This window comes from Microcebus murinus, chromosome 12, assembly GCF_040939455.1.
Source record: "Microcebus murinus isolate Inina chromosome 12, M.murinus_Inina_mat1.0, whole genome shotgun sequence".
In the NCBI taxonomy this organism is placed as follows: domain Eukaryota; kingdom Metazoa; phylum Chordata; class Mammalia; order Primates; family Cheirogaleidae; genus Microcebus; species Microcebus murinus.
In genome coordinates this window covers 28,888,394-28,915,253 of record NC_134115.1, presented here as the reverse complement: position 1 = coordinate 28,915,253, position 26,860 = coordinate 28,888,394, and the positions used below count along the sequence as shown (strand labels likewise).

The window sequence follows — 26,860 nt, the reverse complement described above, 5'->3', positions numbered from 1 at the left end:
GAGTGAACGTATATGTCTACAATCCAGTAATTGAATTTCAGCTCTTCAGTAGCAGCTTTGATGGAAAGTTGGATAAAAGAGAAATACGCAATTCTGAATTTGGCTTCCTCTTTATTAATTAATGCCTTTCCCTTAAAACAATCAGGTTTTTCCCCCCAGGGGAAGACTGTTAGACTGATAGCACATTTACTGTCTGCCTCTCTTCCATTCCACACGTTTCCTACCCAGAAAACACTATAATTTCTGATACATGTCTTAAATATTTGATTAGAAAGTCTTTTCTTATGTTTGAAACCAGATATCTCGGAAATAGAGTCAAACCGATCATTTTCTCCGGAGGAGAGGCGCCAGCAGCATTCCGATTATGACTATCATTCCTCCAATGAGAAGCTGAAGGAAAGGCCCAGGTAAGAGGATGTCTGTTTTTCCTTGCACATGTCACTGTGAGCGTACACACCTATGTATTCGTGAATCTGTTGACTCATGAGACAATTCACACGACCTGTGCTTAAGTTCAAGAGAGGACACGCCGAGCAGACTGTCCAGGATGGGCGCCACGCCCACTCCATTCAAGTCCACGGGGGATATTGCAGCTGCGGTTGTCACAGAGACTAACAAGGAGCCCAGATACCAAGAGGAACCCCCAGGTGAGGCTTTAAGACCACTTAGTTGCAACCGTTGTGTTCAGAAGTGTGTGCTTATTAATTCCACAGGGTGGCGGGAAGGAGAGAGAGAAATATAAAGTCCTTCTCATATATGAAGGGGCCCTTTTCTCTCTGAACATTGGAAAGATTAAAAAAGCCATTTCTAGGCCGGGCGCAGTGGCTCACGCTTGTAATCCTAGCACTCTGGGAAGCCGAGGCGGGCGGATTGCTTGAGGTCAGGAGTTTGAAACCAGCCTGAGCAAGAGCGAGACCCTGTCTCTACTATAAATAAAAAGAAATTAATTGACCAACTAACATATATAGAAAAAATGAGCCGGGCATGGTGGTGTATGCCTGTAGTTCCAGCTACTCGGGAGGCTGAGGCAGGAGGATCGCTTGAGCCCAGGAGTTTGAGGTTGCTGTGAGCTAGGCTGATGCCACAGCACTCACTCTAGCCTGGGCAACAAAGCGAGACTCTCTCAAAAAATAAAATAAATAAATAAAAATAAGAGCCTTTTCTATATGCCATCAAAAGTGGTCACATTTTGTCATATTTGATAAGCTGAAGTCTTTTTTTCTCTCATCCTCAATTCCAATCTCATCCATCCCTGCCCCTGCTACTCTACAGTTATCATAATTTTATATGCATAAATATTTACAGGGAAATGATACCATTATTATGATTTTTAAGTTATAAAAAGTGCTATTATTCTCTTGTGCCTGTGATTGTGTATCCTGTGTTTTAGAGGTTCATTTCTCGCACATCATTGGCATCTGCCAGTGCCTCAGAGTTAAACTTCACTTGAGGGACTTTTTGTTTGTGATGATATATATGTATATGTAGCATATGATATAGAGTTACATTTTTTGTGGATTTTATTGATCTTTATATTTAGAAACAAACTCCTGCTACTCCAGTTTGATAATAGGAGATGTGTTTTAATCCACAGCTCCTCCACCAAAAGCAGCCCCGAGAACTTTTCTTCGTCCTAGTCCTGAAGATGAAGCAATATATGGGTATGTATTTCTTTCTCTCTTTTCCCCCCTTTCTTCTCATGCCCCGCTTTGTCTCCTTAACCGAAATCCAGAAGAATGGTGTTTTTTAACCTACAGATGGTGACTTTGCACGTTATCAGCCACCTTTAACCAACCCCTGTTGCTAGTGTTTATGAGAAAGAGGAAACATTTGTAGGGAAAGCAAAATGTGGAAGTGGGCAAACTCTGTGATGTTAATGTCGTCTGCTTGTCTATCTGGCTACTTTTCCAGAAAGTTATTCTGAATATTTGTATTTGCCAGATAAACAACTCCCAAGTAGGTAAAGTGTTGCTAGACTGTGGTGCCCAGGAGTGACTGCAGGGATGTGATGGTCCCAGCCTGTGGGGGAGGGAGAGGCACAACGCTCTGCAACTGACGAAGCATGAAAAATAACCCTGGTCGAGTGGTGTTCAAGAGCAGCACCCTCCTGGGTTAGGATCCTGCTTCCTTGGACCCAGGCTGTGTCTTTATTTGACAAGAGCTGTGTGGAGCCAGCAGGCTTTCCTTAAAAAGCGTCTCCCATCTTTTCTTCCTGAAACTGAATCTGTTGCACAGCCCTAATACCAAAATGGTGAAGTTCAAGAAGGGGGACAGTGTGGGACTCCGTTTGGCCGGCGGCAATGACGTCGGGATATTTGTCGCTGGCATTCAAGAGGGGACCTCGGCGGAGCAGGAAGGCCTTCAAGAAGGAGACCAGATTCTGAAGGTAAGAAAAGCCTAGCTCTGGTTTTGGAATTAATTGGAAAGAGTGGGCTTTTCCAGTGTTCTTTCGTAAGGGAGGAGGAAGCGGTCCAGTGTGTAGAAATAGACCAGCTGCAGGTGTGCTGATGGCCAGCGTTGAGGTCCCTGTGTTCCTGGTGTGGGCGCTCCTGTCTTCTCAGTCCTGGGACCCAAAACTCATCCCTGTGTCTGTGGAAATTTATAGTGTTTAAAACTCTTGTCGAGATTTTTATGGGTTTGGTTAACAACAACAAAAAAGAAAAAAATTGACTCTAACTAAGGGCCTACAAGTAAGATCTTTCTAATTTTCGGTTTTTCATTGCGTTCCCTCTGCCTGGTGTCCCTCTTAGGGCAGTGCCCTATAACTGAACAAAGGTGGGTGTTGGCATCGGCCTGTGTGATTTGAATCCTGTCCCAGCCTCTCATTAGTTCTCTGACCCTGGCTCACCCTGAGACTCGGGTTTCTGTCCCTGATCAACAGGGATAAGAATACGCACCTCGCAGGGACCCTGGGAAGATTAGAGGAGATAGCACAAGGCACCTACCGGAGTCCCTGGCACAGAGCAAGAAGGGCGATGTCCATTCTTTTTTCTTATTGGGAGATAACAAATAGCTGCCGCTCAGTGTTATTTTTTTTTAACCTTTTCAACCTCTTACAGATATATGTGTGTGCTTATTTTATTTTTTTTTATTTTAGCATATTATGGGGGTACAAGTGTTAAGGTTACGTATATTGCCCATGCCCCTCAATGTCATTTACATCTAAAATTGTCCAGAAAAGGGAATTCCTGATTAATCAAATATTGGTACTTTTAAAGTTACTATATGTTTGTAAAATCTATTGGTATTAAAGCATTAAAAAGTGATAACTTTGATATTTTATGATATATATATATATATGCATTCTTCGTTAACTTTAGAATAAATTTCAAGAGTATCAAGTATCTTACTACTACAAAAATATACAATCCCAGGGAATTGTCGTTATTGGAATTTCTGCTTCTATAAACTTGAAGTTTTTATATATGAGTTTTTTCCTTGTTCACTTTAGTGAAACGTCCATATGTGATAAACTAAAGGGTCTGGTAAGAGTTTCTAGGCTCCGAGGAGATGAGAGGAAAAAGTTGCAGAATTTGCAAGGAAGCAGAGAGCAAAGTACAGAAAGAGGCGATCTCCTTCCTTCTTGGCGCTTGGCCTCATTGCGGTAGTTCAGATTTCATTTCTGGAGCAAATGAAGGACAAACCTTCATCATGAACCTTGTGAAAGCTTTCCAGTGAAATCCTATACCCTCCTTGGCTCTGGTCAGGATCCTAGAAGACTGAGTGTACCTGAGTGAACATCCTGGTACCGCATGGTCCTGGGAAACACCTCTCACCATATGCTAGGGATCAAAATCCCATCCCAGTGCCTGCTAATACCGATTTACTCTTGGGAAAATACGCTAACGAAGAAGAAAGGACATTTTTCATAACTAGTGTGAGGCCATAGGATGCCAGCTTGAAACTTGGAGCTTTTGCTCATAACGGTTCAGGAATGAGATATTTTTGTGTCACAGGGGGATAAAAGATTTTCTAAATTTTCATGAAGAAAAGTAGTGACTTCGCCTAAGGGCTCAGCTGTCAGACCTCTCTGTTAAGTAGTCATCGAAGATAGGGAGAATGGCTCCAATGGGTAAAAAGTCATGGGACTCAGCACTTATACTTATGAAAGTGTTGTGTTTCCCGTTATCACCCTGGCAACAAGGCAGAAAGTGTGGGAACTAGCTGCTTTTGCAGTAATCCTGTATGGAGGTCAGGCAATAGGTGGTCCTTGTTCTTGGGTGCGAATAAATTTTCTGTTGACTACAAAGGGAGTCTTCAGTTCTCCAAAGGTTTGAAAAGGACTGAGTTTGCCTACCAGGACAGAGAAGCTTCTACACAATTGCAAGCTGAGGCTGATACAGAATCCTCTCCAGGCTCGCAGCAGACACGGCTAGACCCTGGAGACTACTAAATAGCTAATGAAAGAGGATATTTATTGGAAAAGACTGTATAATCTAACCTTGAGTATAAAAGTACTGCCCTGGCTTTTTTTTTTTTTTTTTTCACTTTAATTTGTTTCAGTGTTCCTTTTCATAGCCAAATTGAATATATGAAGTGGGCCATGTACAGATGCTAATCACATGTTTCTGTTGGGAGATTTTTAAGCACGACTCTGTGTTTTGTAAAGGTGACACCCTCACGTATGGAACTAAAAGCACGTATGTGCTGTGCTGTGGTGGAGTGTGTGCCTTGTCAGTGAGAGAGATCCATGTGCTTTTGTTTATTCCTGCTTGGTTTGACTGTCTTTTTGTTTATTATATATTTGGCAGGGTTGTCATTTCTTTCAGTAACTTTTAGGGGATGGGAAAAAAGGAGGGGAAAACCTAAGGTTTGATCATTAACCATGTGGTTTTTCAAGTGTAGCTACCGCATGTGTTTAATTTTGACTGTTACAGTAGTTGGCTTGAACAAAGGGCAGTCTCACATGGTCACAGAGACGGACAAAGGGACGTCCAAGGTCCTCCCCCACCCCTGTGGCCCTGTGTTATTTAAATAAACATATAAATATAAGCATGTACAGTACATGCAAAAACATCCATGTGGCCATATATAGATACAGTTGTAGATAAACAAATGGCATGAGAAAGGATTAGACATCAAAGTGCAGTCCCTAATCTCTGTCTCCGAGGGACTGAGAGGTAGGAATGACAGTACCCTTAAATGTAGATATCGTTTCAAAGGAAAAGTTAACTTGATTGCTTTAGCAAATCGCTTTATTTTAGAAGCACCAAATAAGGTTCAGTCTAATGCCTACTTTTACTTAATCAAAAATTTTGGATTTTGGCTTTAATTAAGGCTTGACTAGTAATAGCTTTTTTTTTTTTTTTTTACATAATAAAGCATTACTCTTATGATTAAAAGGATTCTATAGTTCTCAATGACCGAAGAAAATATTTTATAGGAATTCTATGTCTTCTTTTCTTTTCTATAATATATTATTAAAATGTCGGGTACTTTAAAATAACTTTTGCATTTTGCTTATTTGTAATTCAATTTTAAAATAGTTTTAAAGGTATAGAATTATGATTTCAAAATGTCTTTGTCTTTGTGATGCATTTCAGTTTTATTTGCTTTTTATCTCATATTCCAAAAGCTATTTACAGTGTCCTATATTCAATCATAGGGGAATAGATGTTGTGGGCTCCTTGCCAGAAATATGTGTGGATCAGAAGTTTAAATATATTTAATATAAGGCTCTGTATTAAACTAGAAGTCTACCACATAAGGCTAATACTCCTTAATTTTATAAACAACTTTCAAGTTTATAAATAAATACATGTTAAACACCTTTTAGGTGATAGAAGGTATAGGAGAAAGATAGACTTGATCAGAATCCTTATTTTCCTTGGGAAACTCAAGGAAGAGAGGGAGACAGAAACAACCACAAGAAGTTCTAATCTGATCTGGTGATGAGTCCTTGCTTCAATGGCTTGTCCCTAAGAGGTGGTTGGCAGTGTGGGGAGGCAGGAAGGTGGAGTGACGCCCACACAGCCGAAGCCCATAGCAAAGTGCTGAGTGGAAGGGCTTGAACAGAGATACTATAAGGACTTCTTTACATCATCGTTTTGCTCTGGGCAGGCCCGGATGAAAACAAACAAAACTCTCAGGTGGCCCCTTACTATAAACTTCTTTTGGATTTTTCTTTTTCTGTTTTTCCCTCCTATCAGGTGAACACACAGGATTTCAGAGGGCTGGTTCGGGAGGACGCCGTTCTCTACCTGTTAGAAATCCCCAAAGGTGAAATGGTGACCATTTTAGCTCAGAGCCGAGCTGATGGTGAGCAACTTTGGTCATTTAGTTTAGGTGGGAGGAAGTGGGTAGGGGAAGGGTGACCGAGGTGTCTTGGGACCACAATAGACAAATCTGGGTTTTAAAAAAAAAGAAATGGATCTTGACACCTAATCCCTGGGTCACAGGTGTTTGGAAAAAATTTAGGTGCCATTTAACTTTCCATAAAAATGTTTTCTGTGCACCTCCTGGAATAATTTCGCTAGTTGTGTCAATTTGGAATAAAATTGCTTTTCTGAACCATGATGCCTCCTTAATTTCCGCCTGTAGGCATTGTTGAGCTTCCCTGTCATAGATGCAAAAGGCCAGGACTGCTGCTGGTGCCCACATTAACCCTTACCTGTCCGACAGGTTGCTTCACCTCCCGGGCCTTGTTCTGTCTGCTGCAGAGATCGATTGGCAACTGTATCAGTCAGGGTTCTCCAGAGAAACAGAGCCTATAGGAGATACTAGAATCAATAGAAGGCAAAGGGATTTATTATAAGGAATCAACTCCCATAACTAGGGAGGCTGGCAAGTGCCAAGATCTGCAGGCTGGATCGGTGGGGTGGAGACCCAGGAGAGCCGATGATTTAGTTCGAGTCCGAAGGCCTGAGAACCAGGGAAGCCAATGGTGTAGCTGTAGTATAAGAGCAGGGAAAAGCTGATGTCTCTGTCCATAGGCCACCAGGCAGGAAGAGTGGTGGTTCTCTCTTACTTGAGAGAGTTGCTGCTTTTTGTTCGCGTCACCCCTTCAACTGATCGACTGCGGCCCACCCGCACTGGGGAGGGCAGTCTGCTTTGCTCAGTCCCCCTGTTTAAATGTTAATCTCATCCCAGAACACCCTCACAGAAACACCAAGAATAATATTTGACCCAATATCTGGGCGTTTCCTGGCCCAGTCAAGTTGATGCATAAAATTAACCGTTGCAGCAGCTCACGGTTGGGTGTTGGAGCTGTGACTCCACTGGGGCCTGCGCGCTGCCTGGACAGGAGCTGGAGGGGTTGGGCAGACATAGGAGGAGCTGATCGCTGTGTCTTTAGCTGAGCCGAGTGCAGCAAGCAGTGCCTTTGTCTTTCAGTGTATAGAGACATACTGGCTTGTGGCAGAGGGGATTCGTTTTTCATAAGAAGCCACTTTGAATGTGAGAAGGAGACTCCGCAAAGCCTGGCCTTCACCAGGGGCGAGGTCTTCCGGGTGGTGGACACGCTGTACGACGGCAAGCTGGGCCACTGGCTGGCTGTGAGGATCGGAAACGAGTTGGAGAAAGGCTTAATCCCCAACAAAAGCAGGTATCTGAGATGGCACTTCCCGTGCACCCCTTAATCCCTCCCCCTGCGGAAAACAACAGAACCTCCCCCAAAGGAAGCCCTGCGTGACTACTTTATTGTCTGTCACGATCTACTTCTTGTTCGTGGGGAGTGGCCTGAACTGCAAATAGCCACCGGCCAGTTTGCTGTGCGGGGCGTCACGCGCTGGCTGTGTTTTAGTGATTTCCCAAGAGCGTCGCCGCCTCGCGTAGCCTGCGCGGGAGATGCAGGGTGGCTGTCGCACACTAGCACAGCTTTCAGAGTCACCCCTGTCTCCTGCCCGTTCCTCGGGGAGGCTCATGTACCCCAGTGAACGCTTGCTGGTTGCTGATAGCGTGGGAACCTAGAACAGATACCTGTTGTGTTTTAGCAGGCGTGTTTGCTGTATACCTGCGTGTCAGGATGAGCCACCCATGGGAGGTCGAGGTGGGCGGCTTGCTGGAGGTCAGGAGTTCGAAACCAGCCTGAGCAAGAGCGAGACCCCGTCTCTGCTATAAATAGAAAGAAATTAATCGGCCAACTAATATATATAGAAAAAATTAGCCAGGCATGGTGGCACATGCCTGTAGTCCCAGCTACTCGGGAGGCTGAGGCAGGAGGATCGTTTGAGCCCAGGAGTTTGAGGTTGCTGTGAGCTAGGCTGACGCCACGGCACTCACTCTAGCCTGGGCAACAAAGCGAGACTCTGTCTCAAAAAAAAAAAAAAAAGAATGAGCCACCTTTAGCATGTTCATTAATTACTGAGCTACCGCTGGCCTTTTTCTGCTTCCGTCTGAAACTTCTTCATTGTCATTGCCAAATGCTTCTCTAACCTGAGTTCACAGTCCAATTGACTCGATTTGGTGAACGAGGTACACATCTGCTGTGATTTCTGGCTTTAGAGACTTACTTTCTGTGGTCTCTTCTCTCAGAGCGGAACAAATGGCGAGTGTTCAGAACGCCCAGAGAGACAATGCTGGGGACAGGGCAGATTTCTGGAGAATGCGTGGCCAGAGGTCCGGGGTGAAGAAGAACCTGAGGAAGAGTCGGGAAGACCTCACGGCCGCCGTGTCCGTTAGCACCAAGTTCCCCGCTTACGAGAGGGTCTTGCTGCGAGAAGGTGAGGAAGCGGCGTGCGGCCGGGAAAGGATCTGACTGGGCTCTGAGGCAGTTTACTGTTATTTTCAGACCATAATTGTCAAGTTCTAACTTAGTTACAGCACTTGTGCCAAAGCCAGGTTATAGAATTGAAATCGTATTCTAATAAGGAACCCAACTTACAGAAAGGGAGCTGTTCAAACTCATAAATGGAGGCATATTTCCACAATCTAAAAAACATTTTTAGTGCCACCATTCAAAAATTTCTTCATATTACTAATAGCAAAGTTTGTCTTTAAAAATGGTAAGGATAGGCCAGGTGCCCTGGCTCACACCTGTAATCTGAGCACTTTGGGAGGCTGAGGCGGGAGGATCACTTGAGGCCAAGAGTTTTTTTTTTTTGGAGACAGAGTCTCACTGTGTTGCCCGGGCTAGAGTGCTGTGGCGTCAGCCTAGCTCACAGCAACCTCAAACTCCTGGGCTCAAGTGATCCTTCTATCTCAGCCTCCTGGGTAGTTGGGAGTGCAGGCATGCGCCACTATGCCTGGCTAATTTTTTCTATATATATATTTTTTAGTTGGCCAATTAATTTCTTTCTATTTTTAGTAGAGACAGGGTCTTGCTCAGGCTGGTTTTGAACGCCTGACCTTCAGCAATCCTCCCACCTCAGCCTCCCAGAGTGTTAGGATTACAGGTGTGAGCCATCACACCCAGCCGAAGCCAAGAGTTTAAGACCAGCCTGAGCAACACAGAGAGACCCCAACCCTACAAAAAATAGAAAAATTAGCCGGATGTGGTGGAAACACGTCTGTAGTCCCAGCTACTCAGGAGGCTGAAGCAGGAGGATCATTTGAGCCCTGGAGTTTGAGGTTACAGTGAGCCATGATGATGCCACTGCACCCGAGCCTGGGCTACAGAGCAAAACTCTGTCTCAAAAAAAAAAAAAAAGTAAAAATAGTGAAGCGAAAGAGCTGGGCTGGATTTGGGGTAGGAGAATACACAGTTTCTTTCATTTAGTTATGTTATTATCAAAAGCCTGAACAGTACATTTGCTGCTTATCTTAACAGCGAGGCAAGTGTATGTGTTTTGATGGTCTTTCTTGTCTCATTTCAGCTGGTTTCAAGAGACCTGTGGTCTTATTCGGCCCCATAGCAGATATAGCAATGGAAAAGTTGGCGAATGAGTTACCTGACTTATATCAAACTGCTAGTAAGTCTGTCAGTGTTTTTTTCTTTCTTTCTTCTCCCCAAATTTTTATTTTGAAAATTTCTAACATACAAAGAAGTTGAAAGAATAATGAACATCCACATACCCCTTCACTTGGTGTCACCGGTTGTTAACATTTTGCCCCGTGCACTTTCTCTCCTCCACTCCTGCCTGTAGAGAGACATGCACACACAGGCACACACTCTTGGAAAAATTTCTGCTGAATCCTTTGAAAGTTTAAGTAGCCGATATAACACCTTTCCCCTTATACTTACGTGACTCTCCTAAGAACAAGGACATTTTCCTACACAACCATAGTATCATGATCACAGCCAAGAAATTGTGATACAATTTCATTGCTGATACAGTGTTATTTAGTACCTTTTAAATTTCCTCAATTGTCCCAATTATGTCCTTCATAGCTTTAAAAAAAATTCAGGATACAACCAAGGACCACGCATGACATTTGATTTTTATGATTTTTTATGTTTTTGTAGTCTCTTCCTTTTCTCTAAATTTTTTTATGATGTTGATATTTTGAAGAATCCAAGCCAGTTGTCTCATAGAATGATCCTTGTTGGACTGGCTTCATGGTTAGAGTTCAGTTAAGCATCTCATTAGAAGACACCTAATGTCAGGTGTCCTATCATTGCTGATGCTAGGTTGGAGCATTTGGTTGTCACTCTTTTCTAAACAATTATTTAGCCCCTGTTTTTGCTTTTGCAGAAACAGAACCAAAAGACGCAGGATCCGAGAAATCCAGTGGAGTGGTTCGGTTAAATACTGTGAGGCAAATTATTGAACAGGTGAGAAAGTTCATCTGAGGTCCATGTGGTCAGAAAGATTTAGATAATGGTTTGCTGTATTCACTTTTAGAGAGTAAAATCTGTATTTTAATAATCATTAAAATGTTAATGATAAAATTAATGTAAATGCAAGCTATTTCACTGTGTGAGCACCAGTCACTGTTCTGCGGTAGTACATCTTGGTTTTGGGGAGATTGGTTTGTTTTTTGAGACAGAATCTCACTCTGTCTCCCCGGGTAGAGTGCCGTGGCGTCAGCCTAGCTCACAGTAACCTCAAACTCCTGGGCTCAACCAATCCTCCTGCCTCAGCCTCCCGTAGCGGGGACTACAGACATGAGCCACTGTGCCCAGCCCAGTTTTGTTTTTTTCCGAGTTTTCAGCATGATACCAAATAGTCAGTTAATTCATTTTATCAGCAGTTCTATCAGATTGATAATATTGAAGTAGACATAATGTGGAAGGAAATATTTCTGCTGTTTGATTTAAATTTATAAGATTTATCTGATGTCGCCTTTACTTACTAAAACCAAGTCTTTGATGCCGTATTACTTTATATCCCCGCTTATGGGCCTTTCCCCATTTGTGACAGGACAAGCATGCACTACTGGATGTAACTCCGAAAGCTGTGGACCTCTTGAATTATACCCAGTGGTTCCCGATTGTGATTTTTTTCAACCCAGACTCTAGACAAGGTGTCAAAACCATGAGGCAGAGGTTGAATCCAGCATCAAACAAAAGTTCTCGAAAGTTGTTTGATCAAGCCAACAAACTTAAAAAAACGTGCACACATCTTTTCACGGGTAAGTGAAACTGAAAATGTAGTCTCTTTGCTCAGAAATGAAAATAGGGAATGGCAGCATGGAAGAAGTAAGAAAATAATCTGAATAGAGAATTTGAAACTCTGTTCACAACTCCTTGAAACATAGTTAATCCTATAAATTGGGTATGTTAGACCCATTTGTGCATTGATTGAACTTTGCAGTTTTGACTATTTGAAAATGAGCTAAAAGATCCATGACATGGTAATAATTTTGATGAGGTTCAGATTTTTATATGGCATTGCAAGGCTAGTGATTGAACCTGGCCCAGCACCCACATCTCTCTGTAGATTGTGTTATTGTTCTCTACTTATCACATGCATGCACTAACTTACAAAGTGATAGGAACTTGGTTTCCTTATTAATAAATGTCCCCCAAATAGAAACTTGAGCACTCTGGATATTGTACGATTTAATTATGACTGCTGTTTTTTAGGTGCAGTAATAATATTATGATTATGTTTTTTTAAAAAGAAGCTTCATCTTTAGCAATACATACTAAATCAATATTTGTAGATGCCTAATGTGACGCCTGGAATTTGCCTGAATAATCTGTGGTGCGGGGAGCAGATGGGGGTACTGATAAGACGGGACTGGCCGAGACTTAAGAGTTGTTGAAGCCAGTTGATGGGTACATGGGAGTTCACTAAAATGTTTCCTACTTTTGTATATGTTTAAAGTTTTCCATAGTGGAATATTTTTTTAAAGTTCCTGAAATGAAGACTCATTGCTGCTATTACTTACTCATGAAAGGAAAATGGTCTAAGAATGTGACACATTTTCGTAATTGAATGTGTGCACTCCCTGTGTAAATGACTAGTTCTGTGAATATGGTATAATAAGAGTTTAAAAGGGTTGCATCAGTTTTTTGGTCCTGCAGTGCGTTAGTTTGCAGGAGTAACGTGAGGTGACTGCATGGATATGATATCCTCAGGATAATGTTAGCTCAGCCAGGTTGTGGCTTGATGCTGTGTGTTGTAGCCAGAACTGTGGTCTTTACATTTGAGCAGTAGAACCTTCAGACAGAATTAATATTTTATGGGCTTTTTATGCTTTTAAATTTATGACATTTTTATAAATTAATAAATGAGAATAATAGCACTGGTTTGATGAGCCCAACAATTTGGAGTCCAGCTTTTTGTTGCACGTGGTCTTGCTAGGTGCAGTGTTGTTTCTTTTTCCCTTTTGCACAGAAAGAAAATCCTGTTTCCCATAGATGAGTATTTAATTATCATGATATTAGCCGGCGTGGTGGCACAGGACTATAATCCTAGCACTCTGGGAGGCCGAGGCAGGCAGATCGCTCACAGTCAGGAGTTCGAAACCAACCTGAGCAAGAGCGAGACCTCGTCTCCACTAAAAATAGAAATTAATTGGCCGACTAAAAAATATATATAAAAAAAATTAGCCGGGCATGGTGGCACATGCCTGTAGTCCCAGCTACTCGGGAGGCTGAGGCAGAAGAAGGATCACTGGCTTGAGCCCAGGAGTTTGAGGTTGCTGTGAGCTAGGCTGATGCCACGGCACTCTAGCCCGGGCAACAGAGTGAGACTCTGTCTCAAAAAAAAAAAAACACTGCAATGTTGACTGAGCCCCATGAATAGCTTTATTGAGATTTAATTTACATACCATATAATTCAGTAGTCTAAAGTATATAATTCAGTGGGTTTTAGTATATTCAGAGTTGTACAGCTGTTATCACAATCAATTTTAGAACATTTTTTACCATCCCCCAAAGAAACCCCGTAGCCCTTGGCAGTCATTTCCCGTTTTTTCCTCTCCCTAAACCCTCCAGTCTCACAAGTCACCTCTGGCTGTTGCTCTGGGTGCTCCCCAGCCTCCTTGGCTGGGGAGGGGAAGTAGCACTGACCGCACACATGCCAGGGCTAGGCATGGATGCCCTTGGAACCCCAGTACTCCCAGCCAAGGCAGCGGCTGAGCGAGCATCCTTTCGGGATTTCACATTCTTGCACTTGAGAGATATATTAAGCCTATCCAAGGGGAATAGGCCTAGCCCAGAGATTGGGAGCAATAAGTAGTTAGCTAATATTGGTCGAAGGCAAAGAACATGAAAAGCCTAATGAGTGAAAAGTACTTGGTTCAGAGTCAAGGGAGGGCAGCACCATGTTTGTGCACCTACCTGTTAAAAAGAGGTCAAGCGTGTGAGTTGGGTGTTACTTTTATATATAGCTTAGGAATTTAGCTACTATGAAGCTCTTATTTTTTGTTCATATACTTTGTGAACTCAGTAAGAGGTATTGTGACTTTCTTCATTTTTATCAGGGGCACAAACATTTTCTGCCTTTCATAAGTGGCCCTTTTAACTTGAGGTTTGTGATGAATACAGACTGTACTTGTCTCAAGACAACTCAAACATAAAGCTTTTTAAAAGGCTGCTTAAAGTTATGTATGCATTTAGTGCAAATCACTCATTTGGTCTCTGGGGGTACAAAATCTCACTTCTGTTTTTAAGGACTATGGCATCATCTTTTAGCTGTGAGCATAATAATCTCTGCAAAATACCATGATAAGAATACAGAAGTCCATGGAATCAAGGTTAATTTTCCTTGGGTTATCCAATGGATCAGTTTATTCTAATGCTTTAAATAATTAATAACCAAGGAAATTGTAAGCCCATTCAGGATTTTCCAAGGTCACTGCCTGAACTTCTTAAGTAGAAGAAAGCTATATGTAATCAGGAAGAAAACTTGAAGCTTAGTTACTCACAAAATTTGCTTAATGGCTCTTTTTGGCTTTAGAAGTGATGATACATAATGCCATACCCTCTAATAAAAGGCCCTGATGATGTAGTTTAAAAGAAATCCTGACTTACTGAAGTCTGGTGATTTTAGGTGCAATTTAATTTATTATTCTGGACTAATTTGCTTGTCTACTTTATCTTCTTTAGGTCCATAAATACATACTGCTGAAGAATGATTACATATGTTGTACTTTGTTAGTATTTTATATCTGCACTCTAAATTTGTGCTTTTAGATGGGCCATGTTGTGTGGTGGCTAAGGCCATAGGCTCCGAAAGTTTGTGTCCAGGCTTTTCTGCTTGGTTGGTGTGAGGCCATGGGCTAATGGGCTATGGCCATGGGCTACTTTCACTACTGTGCCTCGGTTTCTCATCTGTAAGATGGGCATTGTGGTAATACTTACCTCGCAAGGTTTGTGTGAGCATGGAATGAACTAATCCATGTAAGGCACTTGGAAAGTACCTGATCGACCCATACTGAGTGCTAATGTGTAAGATACATTTTGTTCTGAATAGAGAATGTACATTCCTTGAATACACACCAGTGGAGTTTGGGTAATCTGTATGCGTATGTTTGTTTTAGATGTATCTTTACTCTTATACTTTTTAAAAATATTTTTTTAGTGTTAGCCTTTCTGAAAATAAACATTCTGAAAATCTATTTTTTAGCTTTATAACATCCATCTGTAATATAAACTCAGACAGCTAGATGGTTAATAGTTTTAATTGTATGCAGTGAAGGGGATTTAGTGCTCAAATCTGTGCATACTTTCTCTTGCATTTGTCAAAATTGTAATTCAAATGTGACAGAAATGAGTATAAATTATGTTACATAGCGTCCTTAATGAGCATTGCTCTGGAAATTGATGCACACATTTTCGTTTACATTGCTATAGCTACAATCAACCTAAATTCAGCCAATGACAGCTGGTTTGGCAGCTTGAAGGACACCATTCAGCATCAGCAAGGAGAAGCCGTGTGGGTCTCGGAAGGAAAGGTATGTGGCATTGACACGCTGCTCTGAGGTGAGAGTTCGTGTTCTGAACCTTTTCTTAAGAGGGCAGTGAATGTAGTCAAACCGTGCCCATTTGAAGTGATTCTAACGGGTATGTTAATCAAGTTGGAAATGTAATAAATTCTCTGACCAAGGAAGAAACATGAAGGGGCTTTTCAAAGAAAAGCAGAGTGTGAGGCACGCAGTCCTACGTTCACTTCCCTTTTACTTTTAACGTAGTAACTAGTGTTGTGTTCCAAGTACACTAATCAGAGCTTACAAGACCTTACGCTGAGCTCCGCAGCTTGCTAAGGACAGGGGAAACTTAGAGTGCAGATGAGAGGGGAGGCTGGGGAACGTGGAGAATACAGTTAAAAATTGATAGAGAGAAGAAATGCTAATGGAGTTGGAATTATTTGCTTAGAAGAAAGGCTGGTAGAGAATGTTCTAGGGATTGAAATAGGTGAAATGTGAGCATTGGGGAACTTGTCTAGGCCTCTAAAATTGGATAGCTTCTCGCCTGTGGAGATAGTTTACACACGGCTGTGCTGCAGGGAGGAAGAAGAGAGATTATATAACTTGTGGTCCCTTTCATTCTAAGGAGCTTTTGGTGCTAGTATCCTGTGCTCCAGTTGAATTGAGGTAGTTTGTGAGACTTTATGGTGATGATTTTGTTGCAGAACTAAGTCTTGCTTTTTGAGAACTGGATGCTTAGTCAAGGTATCTGGCATCTGCTAAGTGCTTACCGTCTGGAAGGCTCCATGTTAGCTCCCTGGGAGAGGACAAGTTGAGCAGGACATAGCTTCTGCCTTCAGGGATGTGAGCACCTTACAAGGAGTGGAGATCGTGCAGCACAAGGCACTGTGCATTTATTACTAGGCGGGCGGGACCAGGACAGGCTGGAGAGGAGCTCAGTTCTGGAAGAAAAAAAGCCCAACCATCGGAGGCAGTGTGGGCCAGTGGCTGCGTGTAGGATGGGCAGTAGCAAGGAGGATAGGCTGGTGGGTGGCTAATTTGAGTTCCTGCACAAAAATTAACATATTGTCAACATCGGACCCAAACCAGATGATTTCAGGGGGAAAGAAATAAGGTGCCTCCGTGGCTAGCACATCCAGGTTTCGGTCGCTTGGCTGCGCCGTTGGGAATTTTCTTGAGTCCCGCGCCCAGGAGCCTTGTCAGACACCCCCACTGACCTCCCCGCAACAAATTCCTCTAGATGGAAGGGATGGACGATGACCCCGAAGACCGCATGTCCTACTTAACCGCCATGGGCGCGGACTATCTGAGCTGCGACAGCCGCCTCATCAGCGACTTTGAAGACACGGACGGCGAGGGAGGCGCCTACACCGACAACGAGCTGGACGAGCCTGCCGAGGAGCCGCAGGTGTCGCCCATCGCCCGCTCCTCGGAGCCGGTGCAGCACGAGGAGGTGAGGCGAGGCGAGGCAGGAGGCTCCTCGGGACGGCGGTTTGTCCAGGGTGCGGAGGAAGGCGTCCCTACCGGTCAGGAGCAGATGACTTCTAGGGAGTCTCTTACTCAGAGCCCACCACGCCTGCACCGTTGCGGCTGTGGCCCAGGGGAAGGAGGGCAGGAGAGTGAACTGCAGAAGAGGTTGAGGGGCCAGCACACCTCACACCTGTGCCTTCAGGCGTGATGGGCAAACAGGGTGGCTTTACGTGCCAGGGTCCAAGTTACTACGGAACATTCCTTTGCAATGCAGTATTGCTGTATTACTTGTAACCTTTGATTAGATCTCTCTCTGTACTCTTAGATGTCCTTGCTTTTCTTCCCCACCTTAACCTTTAACCTTCCTAATCTTGCCAGAGCTCCTGAGTGTTTCCCCATCAGTTTCCTTCTCTTTCAGTATTTCAGTTTTTAATTGAGTTCGTGATTAAATATTCATCTGATCACATGTACTGTGCATCCACTGACCCGTGATTATACAGCTTGCAGGATCCTAGAAATCATATCTGCAGGCGCTAAGTTAGGACCAGGGCAATTATTAGTTGTACTTTAGAGAACATTGGAACAGTGATCTTTGTAGATGGCATTATCCGTCTATTTGGATAACTGTGGCTGTGGATTTCTCTTTAGCAATTTAGCTCATTCCAGTAAATGATTTTTTTTTATGAAATAGAAGTACCAAAAAAATAAGTTGAAGGGGGAGAAAAACACACTACAACTGCAGCAAAAAATTAGTATATGCTCCTAGACAAGTTGTAAAGAATAAATTAACTCCCAAATGTCTACAGACACAGATGAGCTAGTGCTTAGAAATATGTTAACTGTTGTTAGTGACACACAAGACTTTAGACTTTAGGAGGGTTTTAAAAATTTTATTTTGAAGGAAGAGACTACTATATTGCATGCAGTCAGTTTTAAAAAATATGACTTAAACCTTTGCTGATAGAGTATGCTTGCTATCTATCTGTTTAGTAAAGAACCCCTGGGTCACAACCTTGACGTCCAAACTTAAATAAGTTCACAGAACTCCTGCAAAACAGACGAGTGCTCGCTTCTCTCTGCTCGGATGTTCTGGTTGTGAATGAACCTTTGTATCTTGTAGAGCATAAGGAAACCTAGCCCAGAGCCACGAGCTCACATGAAGAGGGCTGCTAGCAGCGATCAACTTAGGGACAGTAGCCCACCCCCAGCATTCAAGCCAGAGCCGCCGAAGGTACGTGGCTGGGGAGCCCAGGATGGGAAGGAAGAGGAAGCAGATGCCTCTGGAGTCCCCAAAACAGGCAGGGAGGAGCACACACAATGAGACAGTGTTGAATTTACAGTGTTCCCTATTAGAGCCTGTCTTTTAGCCTGTTGGGTGATCCCCAAAATCGGGGAAGGGCAAAAAGAGTAAGGAAAGACAAAATTAAGAGAGTGTATAATTTTAAGACTATTAGAGTTGAGTTTATTTACTTTTTTGGAAAAAGAGTGAAAGATTGACAAATTGCTGCATGCCCAGAATCACCCATCTCAGAATCTGTTTTTCTTTTTCTGTCCAATTAAAGTTTTATGCCCACAGTCTGATTTAGATGCACCAGAAAATCCTAGCTGGTGATTTGCTAAAGAAAAGAATCATCACCACTGCTTATAATGCCTTCATTGAGAGAGCAGATTGATTTACTTGTTTAATAAATCGTTATCCAGAACAGAAGCAATCAAAGAAACAGGCTTATATCATATGATTCTTCACCTCCAATCAGAATCAAAGCTCTGTATGGCTATAGGCTTTTCCTTATACGCCAATAAAATGTCTATTTAATTCAATAATTTAGGTGAGAACAAAGCAATGACTGATGATCTGAGCTGTCACAAATAAGTAAAATAGTGACCTCATAAAATGCATCAGTGAAAATTTGCAAGCAGAGTGAGACTCAAGGTGTGGAGGAGAAACGGCTGATAGCTTGATGCGCTGCCCTCCTCGATCCCCACTCGGTCCCGTTTTCTTCTGGCTGCACACGGGTGTCACCTGTTCACCTCTGGGCCGGGACATGCACCCTCAGTGCAGCATGGGCTCAGAAGCCCATTCTTCCAGTCCCTAAGCCTGACTTGTTCTGAGGTCTTCTCCAAGATTCCAGTCTCCTCTACTACAAAATTACCCAAGGTCTCATCTACTTGTAGCAGTAGCAGTCCTCCCAGCACTTTCCCTGCACCCCCTTGGTTTCCTAATACTCTTCTGTAGGTAGGCAGAGAGGTAGGGCTCCGACTGCCCCGCCCGCAGCCGTTTGCCTTGCTGTATTGGATTCCTTGTTGGAACGGTATTTTTTGACCACCCTTGGAAATGGAGTGCATTAAATCACTAATATAGATTTGAAAATCAACTAAAAGCCCAAGGTAAAAAACATGATACTGCTTTTCTGCAGGCCAAAACCCAGAACAGAGAAGAATCCTACGACTACAAGTCCAACCCCTCTGCCGTCGCTGGGAGTGAAATTCCTGGGGCATCCACCAAAAGTTATCCTCCTCCTGTTGCAGCGAAACCTGCCTTTGGGCGGTCTATCCTGAAGCCCTCCACCCCCGTCCCTCCCCCCGAGGGTGAGGAGGTGGGAGAGAGCAGCGAGGAGCCGAATAACACTCCCAAATCAGTCCTGGGCAAAGTCAAAATATTTGAGAAGATGGATCACAAGGCCAGATTACAGAGAATGCAGGAGCTGCAAGAAGCACAGAATGCAAGGGTAAGTGTTGTAAACTATGTCACCAGTGAGTTTTAGATAAGTTCGATTTCAGAACGGCAGTGCACAGCCCTTTTCCCACTGCCGCAGACATGACACGGTGTTCTCACGTGCGGTGCTGGGAGGTGCGTGTGCTGTGCGTGTGGCTTCCAGGTTGCCAGCTCTCAAGAGCACCCCTTTTTGTCTTCCAATCAAGAAAAGTGAGCCGGACGCGGTGGCTCACGCCTGTAATCCTAGCACGCTGGGAGGCCCAGGTGGGTGGATCGCTCAAGGTCAGGAGTGTGAAACCAGCCTGAGCAAGAGCGAGACCCCGTCTCTACTATAAATAGAAAGAAATTAATTGGCCAACTAAAAATAAATAGATAAAAAATAAATAAAAAATAAATACATAGAAAAAATTAGCCGGGCATGGTGGTACACGCCTGTAGTCCCAGCTACTCGGGAGGCTGAGGCAGGAGGATCGCTTGAGCCCAGGAGTTTGAGGTTGCTGTGAGCCAGGCTGATGCCCCGGCAGTCTAGCCCGGGCAACAGAGTGAGACTCTGCCTCAAAAAAAAAGAAAAAAAAAAAAAAGAATAAATAAATAAAAAAAGAAAAAAGTCTATCCACAGAGGTGAAAGAGATTCTGTTCCTCATACATCAGAAGTTTGTTCTGGAATGGGAAAGTGGGAGGAGAGAACCAGTGCCTCTCAGAAGTTATTTTTTAGGGTGTTAGTGGTGTTTATTTGATAACTCAGTCTTATTCACTCCCAGATTTGCCACAGAAACCAAGCAAACTTTGGATGCTAAAATTGAAAAGCCTATAGATTGTACTTTTTGAGCTGTTTTTATACTATGGGCACATATAACCTTTCAAGTGTCAAAGAAGAATTTAACTGAAGATCCTCGGACTATGTTCTGAACAGTAGATATGGGAGTTTTTTCATTCAAGCTTACCACGGCAATAGCAGTGCTTCTGGGCATTTTTCTTCTTCTTTTTTTTATTGTGGTAAAATATATATAACATAAAATTTACCATTTCAACTATTTTTAAGTGTCCAGTTTCTTGGCATTAAGTACATTCACGTTTTTGTATAGCTGTAACCACTATCCACCTCCAGAACTTTCTCATCCTCCCCAAGTGAAACTCTGCCCAGGAAATACTAACTTCCCATTCTCCCTTCCCCCTGGCCCCTGGAAACCACCCTTCTTACTTTCTGTCACTATGAATTTGACAGCTTAGGAACCTCATATAAGTGGAATCATACAGTGTTTGTCTTTTTGTGGCTGGCTCATTTCATTTAGCGTGAATGTCCCTAGGGTTCATCCAGGGTTGTAGCATGCGTAAGAGTTTCATTCCATGGGCTGAGCACAGTGGCTCACGCCTGTAATCCCAGCACTTTGGGAGGCCAAGATGGGAGGATTGATTGAGGCCAGGAGTTTGAGACCAGCCTGGGTAACATAGCAAGATCCCATCTCTACAAAAAATAGAAACATTAGTCAGGCTTGGTGGTGCATGCCTGTAGTCCCAGTTACTCCTGAGGCTGAGGCAGGAAGATCCCTTGAGTCCAGGAATTGGAAATTATAGTGAGCTATGATTGCGCCACTGCACTTCAGTCTGGGTGACACAGCAAGACCCTGGCCCTCACAAAATAAAAAATAGAAAAGAGTTTTATTCCTTTTAAATGGTTTTTCTACTTGACATATACTACTAGGCACCAGGTACCACGATGGAGACCGGAGAGTTGCTTCTATGTTTCTTCTTCTCCTTGAAATGAGATGGGAAGGGAAGTAGAATGTAGGGGGAAAGTGGGACCAGAAGAAAACTAGCAGGCAAACTGTCTAGTAGTTCATTCTTTCTCTCTTGTTGTTTTTGTTTTTCTTGTTTTTCAAATTCCCATAGATTGAAATTGCTCAGAAGCATCCTGATATCTATGCTGTTCCCATCAAAACCCACAAGCCGGACCCCAGCCTGCCTCAGCACGCAAGGTAGGGGCTGCTCAGCAGGTGTGAGCCTCAGGTGGGAGCTTCTCTAGGACTTGGACTTTGAAGAAAGAATTTTCTTTACTCCGATTTTTGGGCAACAGGAGGATTTTTTTGTTTCCCTAGTCATTCAGTCAGATTTAATCATAAAGACTACAGAGTCAAAAATTTATGTTAATTTTGCCTGTGTGCTAAAATTCTGGCAAGGTGTATCATTGATATTTCAAGTCGGTACCCTTTGACACATTAGAGCCCAGTTACTATGCTACATTGTGTTGGGATAGCGCATGAGCAGGATTCCTAGGGCTGAGACCTGTTTTGCTGCTATGTTTTCTGGCTTAGCCAAGCTCCTTAATTCCTTTGTGTCACCCAGCAAAGTCAGGCCACTTGTGCTGCACTGGGGTCTGAAGGGACATTGACAAGCAATTGACCAGTGTGGGTGAGATGCTTTATGTTTAAAATGTGACAGAAGCGCCAGGAATTCTCTCAGCGTCTTCCTGTTGAGGTTTTGCACTAGATCGCTTCCTGTTTCCGAGAATAGGAAAAAAAAAATCACGTTTTCTTGTGGTTGGTCTGCCTGGAAGCTGGAGTCTAGTTTTACAGCAATAGAAAACTAGAAGCAAATTTCTTCCTTACCAGTTGAATGGTGGTAACACAGTCAATCAGGTTGCCCGCTTGCAACAAAGAGGATTTGGTGTAATGGACTGAAACGGGCAGAGAGCTCGCTCAGTGCTGGGTGAGGCTGTCACCAAGGAGCTTAGGGGTGGGGAAGGCACCCCCTGTCTGTCCAACGGGGGAGCACGTGGCTGGCTTCCTCACTTACTGCCCGGGTGGGCCTTGGCCTTGACCTATTTCTCCTAGCCCTGCCTCCGCCACTGAACCTGGGCGAGGCCAGGAATGCCCCTGGCGGTTGGGCAGAGTGTGGCCAGTGAGTGACCAGCCTCGGGGATGGCCCTCTGTGCCTGTAGCCACACCTCCACAGGCAGCCAGGGGGACGGCGCCCTGCAGTGTGTTTGACACTCTCACTCTGTTAGCTCCAGAGCCCCGGAACCACAGAAAAGTCCTTCCAGACTCTATCAGGACGCCAGAGGGAGTTACGGCAGTGACGCGGAGGAGGAGGAATACCGCCAGCAGCTGTCGGAACACTCCAAGCGTGGCTACTATGGCCAGTCTGCCCGATACCGGGACACGGAATTATAGTTGCCCGAGAATGGACTCTCTGGGCCCATCGGCTGCCACGGCAGAGTGACACTGCCACCAGGCCACTGCGATGATTCTCCAGTTAAAATGCACTGCACAGATGCCGTGGGACTTGGGCTGGCGTGTTCTCACGGGGAGCCGGGGACGGGGACAGCCAGCACAAATTAAGAACTGAAGGCTCTGTTTGCGGGACTGGGTTAGAGGAGTCTGTGGCTTTTGCTGAGAAATAAGAGGAATCCTACAGTTTGATACTGTTACTCGCTTCAGTGGACCAAAATCTGTATTAATTCTGTTTGCGTATTTTTGATATGTATATTAAGAAGCAATAACTATCTTTCCTCATCGGTAGCTGCCTTCCAGGACCGTGTCAATGTGAGGTAGAATGTGAAAAAAGGAATAAAAAATACTGTTGGACTCGAACTAAATTCAAATAAGTATTTTATTGCAACTCTCTAAGTGCCTTTGATGAGAAGTGTCTTAATTTTTTCTTCCTTTGAAGCTTTCTGCAGCGCCATAATGGACTAAAACATTATTTTGACTAAATTTTTATACCAGTGTAATAGCCGTGGTTTTCCCTGCACTGTGTCATCTTTTCAAGGCGTTCTGTCTTTGTAATATTTTCCATAAATTCTGACTGTATATATAATAGCTGTATTTGGTAGTTTGGCTATAAGTCTTCAGTAGCTTGAGTCCAAGAAGTTAGTATAGAAAGTTTTTGTTTGTTTGTTTCAAACCAAGTGCTCCACAAAAGCAGATACTCAAGGAAAACACATTTTGTTTCCAAAAGTGTGTATTGACAACTGTTTTATAATTTAATAAAAAGGAGTACATTGCAATCAATTATTTGCTTCCTGGTAGATTTCTGCACTATTTCTGATTTTTAAATGCAATTTTTATTTTAATTACTGATCATAGAAGTGAGAACTTGCTCATTGTTGAACATTGGAAAATGAGACACATATGAAAAAGAAAATAAAAATAACCCCTAATCCCATCTATCAGATAACTGGTGAATTTCCTCCAATTACATATCCATGGATGTCTGTGTGTTGACATTTGAGGGTATACTGTGTTTGCAGTTCTGTTTCCTACTTTTGCTATTTAACATTCTATCACAAATGTTTCTCTTAGGTAGTTAAAACTCCATGCATACATCATTACTGATAACTGCAGGATAATGCATCCCGTGACTGCTTCATAAGTGAACAGTTCTCCTATTATTGACTGGATTGTTTCCAGTTTTTTGCCTTTTTTACATGAAATGTACCTCTCTATGTAATCCATTTTTGTATGTCAGTGATCAGCATTTCAGTCCTTTTCTGTAGGTAAGTTCTCAGAAGTAAAATCACTGAGGAAAAGCATGGGAACATTTTTAAGGTTCTTGATGTTTATTGCCAAATTGCCTCCTAGAAAATTTGCATCAATTTAGACTCCCACATTCACTCTTGGAAGACTGAAATTGGTTAGGAATGTAGGCTCGTATGAGTCGAAAATAAGTACACTGAATTTGGGAAAGGAGGAATAGGGGTCCCCTAATTCCATTCGGGTCTTGTAGGATGTGAATTGACACAGGTGTTAAGCTTGTGCTTTAGCTGAGTTAGAAGTTCACCTTACTGGTAACTGAGTTACACTGTAAACGTGTCCTCGGCTGTGACTTTGTCAGTGTGGGTCCTGTAAGTCATAAACCATGTAGTGCGGCATCTTGAATTTGTAAGCAGTCCTCAAGGCATTGGCCACAATTTGCATATTCCATAAATAAAAGCCACCTTTTGTGACTAGAAAAAAAAAATACACTGGTTAAATATATGATGATTTACTTCCTGAGTGTCCTTTAAATACAGGAATGCGCCCTTTGGCAGAGGTAGGGAGTGGAGGGGAGGAGGCTTTTTAGGAAGAGCTAGGCTGTCATCTGGTCCCAGCAGTTTTGTGACACATTCAATGGTGCAGAGAAGCAGCACCTCTGTTCCTGGGATCACCCAGTAGAGTGCCCGCAGGACTACCAGCGCCGTCCGCCCCCTTTTTTATTCATACCCTGCTTTGTTCTGGGAAGGACTTAAGGCTGCCTACAAGAACCGAGGACTGTAAGGAAGAAACCGGTGCTAAGCAAATGAGGTAAGGGGAGAAGAATACCAGAATAGGGAAGATGGAGCCGTGAGCGAGGGTAGTATCCCCTCCGCGAGCTGTCAGGGCCCCGCGGCTCTCCAGAAGCTGGTGTGGAACCCGAGATGTGATTGGGTATGCGGCTTGATTTGGCGTCCATAGGGGGAACAAGTTATTCAGGAATTCTCTTCCCTTCTGCATTAGTTTCATTCTTTGGCAGGATCTCATGTTGCAACTGTATACTTGCCCGGTTGATTTTGGAGGTGTCTTTCTTGCTGTGTTCTTTTATGTAGGGCAGTGGCACAGTTGCAAGGGCCATATAGTATAAGTTCTTGAGAAAAGACCAAAAATGGCAGTGTAAAAGCACCACTCGGCAGTCTGGCTTCATCCAGAGATCCCTTCTGGAGTGTCTCGGGCCAGTGCCTCCCAGATAAGAATATGACATGAATGATGCCCCAAGGTAAACATGTTATCCGTCTTTCTGGGAATCCATGTTACTCGCACATTGGGGGAGGGGTGTTTTACATCCACATGTAGGGTAGATGATACAGCAGACTGCAAACCTCACACAAATCTGTAGGAATGAAACATGGGGCTTGACTGAAGTTTCCCACTCTCAGTAGGTCTTTGGGCTACTCCTTCCATGCCCTTGACTCATACCTTCCAGATCACTTAACCAGGAGAAAATGACCTCTGATCAGGCTCCTCCAAGATGACCCAACAGGAAGAGCTGTGGGAGAAAGTTATCTTCATCTTCATGCCTTTGATCTTTTTTTTTTTTTTTTTTTGAGACAGTCTCACTTTGTTGCCCAGGCTAGAGTGAGTGCCGTGGCGTCAGCCTAGCTCACAGCAACCTCAAACTCCTGGGCTCAAGTGATCCTTCTGCCTCAGCCTCCAGAGTAGCTGGGACTACAGGCTTGGGCCACCATGTCTGGCTAATTTTTCCTATATATATTAGTTCGTCAATTAATGTCTTTCTATTTATAGTAGAGACAGGGTCTTGCTCTTGCTCAGGCTGGTTTCGAACTCCTGACCTCGAGCAATCCTCCCGCCTCGGCCTCCCAGAGTGCTAGGATTACAGGCGTGAGCCACCACTCCCGGCCCATGCCTTTGATCTTAAGTCTACATGAAATTAACCTTCAGTCCCCACAGTGTACGTTGTAGACATTGATTTATCCAACGACTCTGTTAAGTGCCTGCCACGTGCCAGCTCCAGGACATGAGCAGCCCTCCCTCAGCCGCCTCCTCAAGTCCTCAGAGGTTTCCCGGGGGAGAAAAGTAGACCCTTTTTGGGAAACAAGAGCCTCCTAGTAGGGCCGACTTCTCACTGTTTTAACACTGCAGGAAGAAAGAGGGAAAGAACCATGCACCAACAGGCCTGTGGCTTTGCTGAGAAGGAAGAGGACCCATCTTGGATCACAAGCAGATGGGAGGCAGGATGGTGTGTCCAGTGGTGACAGAACCTGCCATGGCCCCTGGTGTCAGAAGGTTCCACATGAACCGTTTCTTCAACAGCAGCAGCCTATTAGTGTGGCAAGAATACGCTTCCCCGGGGCTGGTATGCTACAGGCTGGCTTGGGACACACTGTTGTCTCGGTGGCCCCCAATACAATAGCTATGTCTGTTGGACACCTGGAACTGAAAACATTCAATATCTTGATACTGAAAACATTCAATATCAAAACATTTAATATATTGCCTGATACTGAAAACATACAACATCTGCGTGCACGGCTTAGCAGGTCAGGAAAAGTCTCGGGAAGCCGGGGTGCCTGCAGGCAGGAAAATGAGGGCCCAAGGCATGACTGGGCTGTGAATGGAAGAGTCCTCCAAGATCAGAGTTTGTTTTTGTGTAGTGTCTTACTTAGGATGGTCTGGCAGAGACATCAGACAGGGGTCCTCAAACTTTTTAAACAGGGGGCCAGTTCGCTGTCCCTCAGACCGTTGTTGGAGGGTGCGCACTGTGGGCCCGGGACGAGTTGGCCGCTAAGCAGGACAGGCATCGGCGGCAAAAACACCCATTGGGCCGGGTAAATGTCCTAGGTGGGTGGCATGTGGCCCGCTTGCCGTAGTTTGAGGATTCCTGCATTAAAAGAACCAGAGAAGTGTCCCCTAGAGAGAGTGGAAAGGGAAAGCCTCCAATCCTGTATTAATCAGGGTTCTTAAGAAACACAGAACCAACAGTCTGTGCACTTGACCCTTGAGC

General features: G+C 43.8%; 1 protein-coding gene across 5 annotated transcripts in view; it reads left to right on the top strand.

The window, feature by feature from the left end:
* TJP2 (tight junction protein 2) overlaps positions 1-23,394 on the top strand; it is a 92,724-nt gene extending 69,330 nt beyond the window's left edge. For 3 of the 5 annotated variants that reach the window (XM_076008644.1, XM_076008645.1, XM_012736913.3), the window contains exons 8-22: positions 299-407; positions 514-647; positions 1,595-1,661; positions 2,236-2,386; positions 6,150-6,258; positions 7,333-7,543; positions 8,473-8,660; positions 9,753-9,848; positions 10,572-10,651; positions 11,241-11,451; positions 15,125-15,225; positions 16,439-16,651; positions 19,086-19,397; positions 21,275-21,360; positions 22,389-23,394. In XM_076008644.1, coding sequence (XP_075864759.1) covers positions 299-407; positions 514-647; positions 1,595-1,661; positions 2,236-2,386; positions 6,150-6,258; positions 7,333-7,543; positions 8,473-8,660; positions 9,753-9,848; positions 10,572-10,651; positions 11,241-11,451; positions 15,125-15,225; positions 16,439-16,651; positions 19,086-19,397; positions 21,275-21,360; positions 22,389-22,554 — 2,234 coding nt within the window. In that variant the 3' untranslated portion in view covers positions 22,555-23,394. Of the gene's footprint in view, positions 1-298; positions 408-513; positions 648-1,594; positions 1,662-2,235; positions 2,387-6,149; positions 6,259-7,332; positions 7,544-8,472; positions 8,661-9,752; positions 9,849-10,571; positions 10,652-11,240; positions 11,452-15,124; positions 15,226-16,438; positions 16,652-17,788; positions 17,900-19,085; positions 19,398-21,274; positions 21,361-22,388 lie in introns of all 5 variants that reach the window. The other 2 variants (XM_012736856.3, XM_012736894.3) reach the window with 1 other exon arrangement.
* The last annotated feature ends 3,466 nt before the right edge of the window (positions 23,395-26,860 follow it).